We start from the raw sequence: 2,041 nt of genomic DNA, 5'->3' as shown, positions 1-2,041 counted from the left end.
CTGATGTCTTCCTCTCTCTCTCTCTCTCTCTCTCTCTCTCTCTCTCTCTCTAGTGTTGTGCTTCTCTCTCTCTGCATTTCTGTGAGCATAGTCTCGCAATAGGCAGCCATGCCTATAACACTTGGCGACCATGCGCGGAGCGGACTCCCCTTTGCTGATGAAGGAGGTGCGGGAGCGGGCGTGTCGGTTGGTCAATGGAGAAGAAGATGAGGTGGGAGAATGCAACCGGTTCATCAGAGCGAATCCACTATCTGTAGGAGTGGACTCCAGCCTCGCAGCACCAGAAAATTGCAGAGCGGGCCCGCTCCCCTTACGGCATCAGAAACGCGAGAAGCCTGTCAGAGACCCACGCATGCAGCAACTGTTAATCGGACTTGCAAATTCACGCCGCAATAGTGCTGCTGTTGTTTTGCAGCCATCGTGACTATTGGCAGTGGCTCTGATCAGAATGCAGTGCAAACAAGTGGGGCTCCTGGGAAAGCATACACCGAACAACCGACTGGAGCGCCATCCTGTGACTTGCCATACCAATCATGGAGGCTAAGGCGGTTGTCAACTAATGAAGAAAAGGTTGCGAAGGAGAGCGCGAGGCATTGTAGGAGATGGAGAGTTGGGGAACCACCGTGTTGCAGGTGGGACTGAGATGAGAAGTCGCCATACAGGCGGTGTGGTGTTGCGGGGCCTACTAGAGGATAGCCATGTGTCGGTCGACGTTGTTGTTGGAGTACTGCATGCAGTGGTCGGGGTATTGCTACATCGAGTTGATGGGCAAACACAATGCGGAGCAGTCATGAATTCAAAACGTCAACAATTTAAGGCATTCCATGCAAGTATCGCATGTGGTTCACTCGGTTGTACCCAGCCGGCAGTGGGGGAAAGCGGTATGTCATTCCGTGAGCAGACAACTACCTTCAACTGCGATGATGGTGGGTCATGGTGCAGAGTATGCAAGGATGCCAGTTCTAGGGTTAGTAGTGAACATGCATGCACACTACAAGCCGGTCGGTCAATCTGCAGAATGCGACATGGGTGTGCGGTAGGCAGCGGGAAGATAGAGTGTATTACTTGGTGAGGACAGTCTCGCCCCCGCAACGCTCAGCAAAATCAGTGATCCAATTGGCACACGACTTGATTAGATGGTGGCTGTGGCATGTGCAATTTTGAACAAATTGTGGTCCTTGTGATCTCCGACCTGGCCAGTACAAAAAATGTAAATAAGGAAATCAAGGGTAGATGAAGCAGATGGAGGACGAGGCCTGCAAGAGCCGAGAGCGTTGCAGTTTTTCATCAAAGGAGAAGTAGAAAAAAGGTTTGATGTAAATAAAACATGTGCGCATGATTTCGACGATCTGTGCATCAATGCGGCAGTATGGGCACAAGTTTGCAGGTTCGAGAAGGAAAATTGGCTCCAAGTTCGGGTTGTGGCGTAGATGGAGATGGTGGGTCCAGGAGCAAAGAGCCAGTCTGCCAGAGTGCGGTCTCGACAATCATTCTAGCATCACAATTCTCGAAGCTCAGAGGGAACCAATCAAGGGATGCACTTGTGAGGTTCGCATAGTCTACCGTGTGTGCCAAGTGTATGTGCCCGGACCGCACATAGCTGCACATGACCGCATTAATCACATTGGAGTGTCCGGCATGTCTTTGTGTACCTTCATGTGGGAATAACCCTTAGTGGGAGGGGATCTCAAGAGGCATAATTTGGAAGGGTTACGGGGATATGAAAGGGTTCTCATTAATTCTGTATAAGGGAGGAGTCCTCCTTATACGCATCATCAGGAATTCTAAGTACAAGCATTAATGGAATCTGATGTTTTCCTCTTTCTCTCTCTCTGTCTAATGCTAGGCTTCTCTCTCTCTGCATTTCAGTGAGCACAGTCTCACAATAGGCAGCCATGCCTATAACACAAAGTGCTAGTCAGGTGGTTCAAAGTGCTTGTCAAGTGGTATAAAGTGATGGCCAAGTGGTTTAGGGGTGGTCAAGTGGTTCATAGTGCTTGTCAAGTAGTATACAGTGCTTAAAAGTGTTGGCTAGGTGGTC

General features: G+C 49.9%; 1 protein-coding gene across 1 annotated transcript; it reads left to right on the top strand.

Annotated features, from left to right (window-relative positions):
* The first annotated feature begins 559 nt into the window (after window positions 1-559).
* On the top strand, window positions 560-1,781 carry LOC147433108 (uncharacterized). Its single transcript, XM_086491715.1, has one exon. It carries the CDS (start codon window positions 560-562, stop codon window positions 1,070-1,072), a length of 513 nt encoding a protein of 170 aa, XP_086347841.1. The 3' UTR covers window positions 1,073-1,781.
* The last annotated feature ends 260 nt before the right edge of the window (window positions 1,782-2,041 follow it).

This window comes from Adiantum capillus-veneris, chromosome 20 (assembly GCF_014529385.1).
Source record: "Adiantum capillus-veneris isolate H3 chromosome 20, ASM1452938v2, whole genome shotgun sequence".
Taxonomy (NCBI): Eukaryota; Viridiplantae; Streptophyta; class Polypodiopsida; order Polypodiales; family Pteridaceae; genus Adiantum; species Adiantum capillus-veneris.
This window is presented reverse-complemented; position numbering and strand designations above follow the sequence as displayed.

Bases quoted from the DNA above. Each gene is read 5' to 3' on its own strand.
- LOC147433108 (XM_086491715.1), top strand. From the start codon at position 560: ATGAAGAAAAGGTTGCGAAGGAGAGCGCGAGGCATTGTAGGAGATGGA.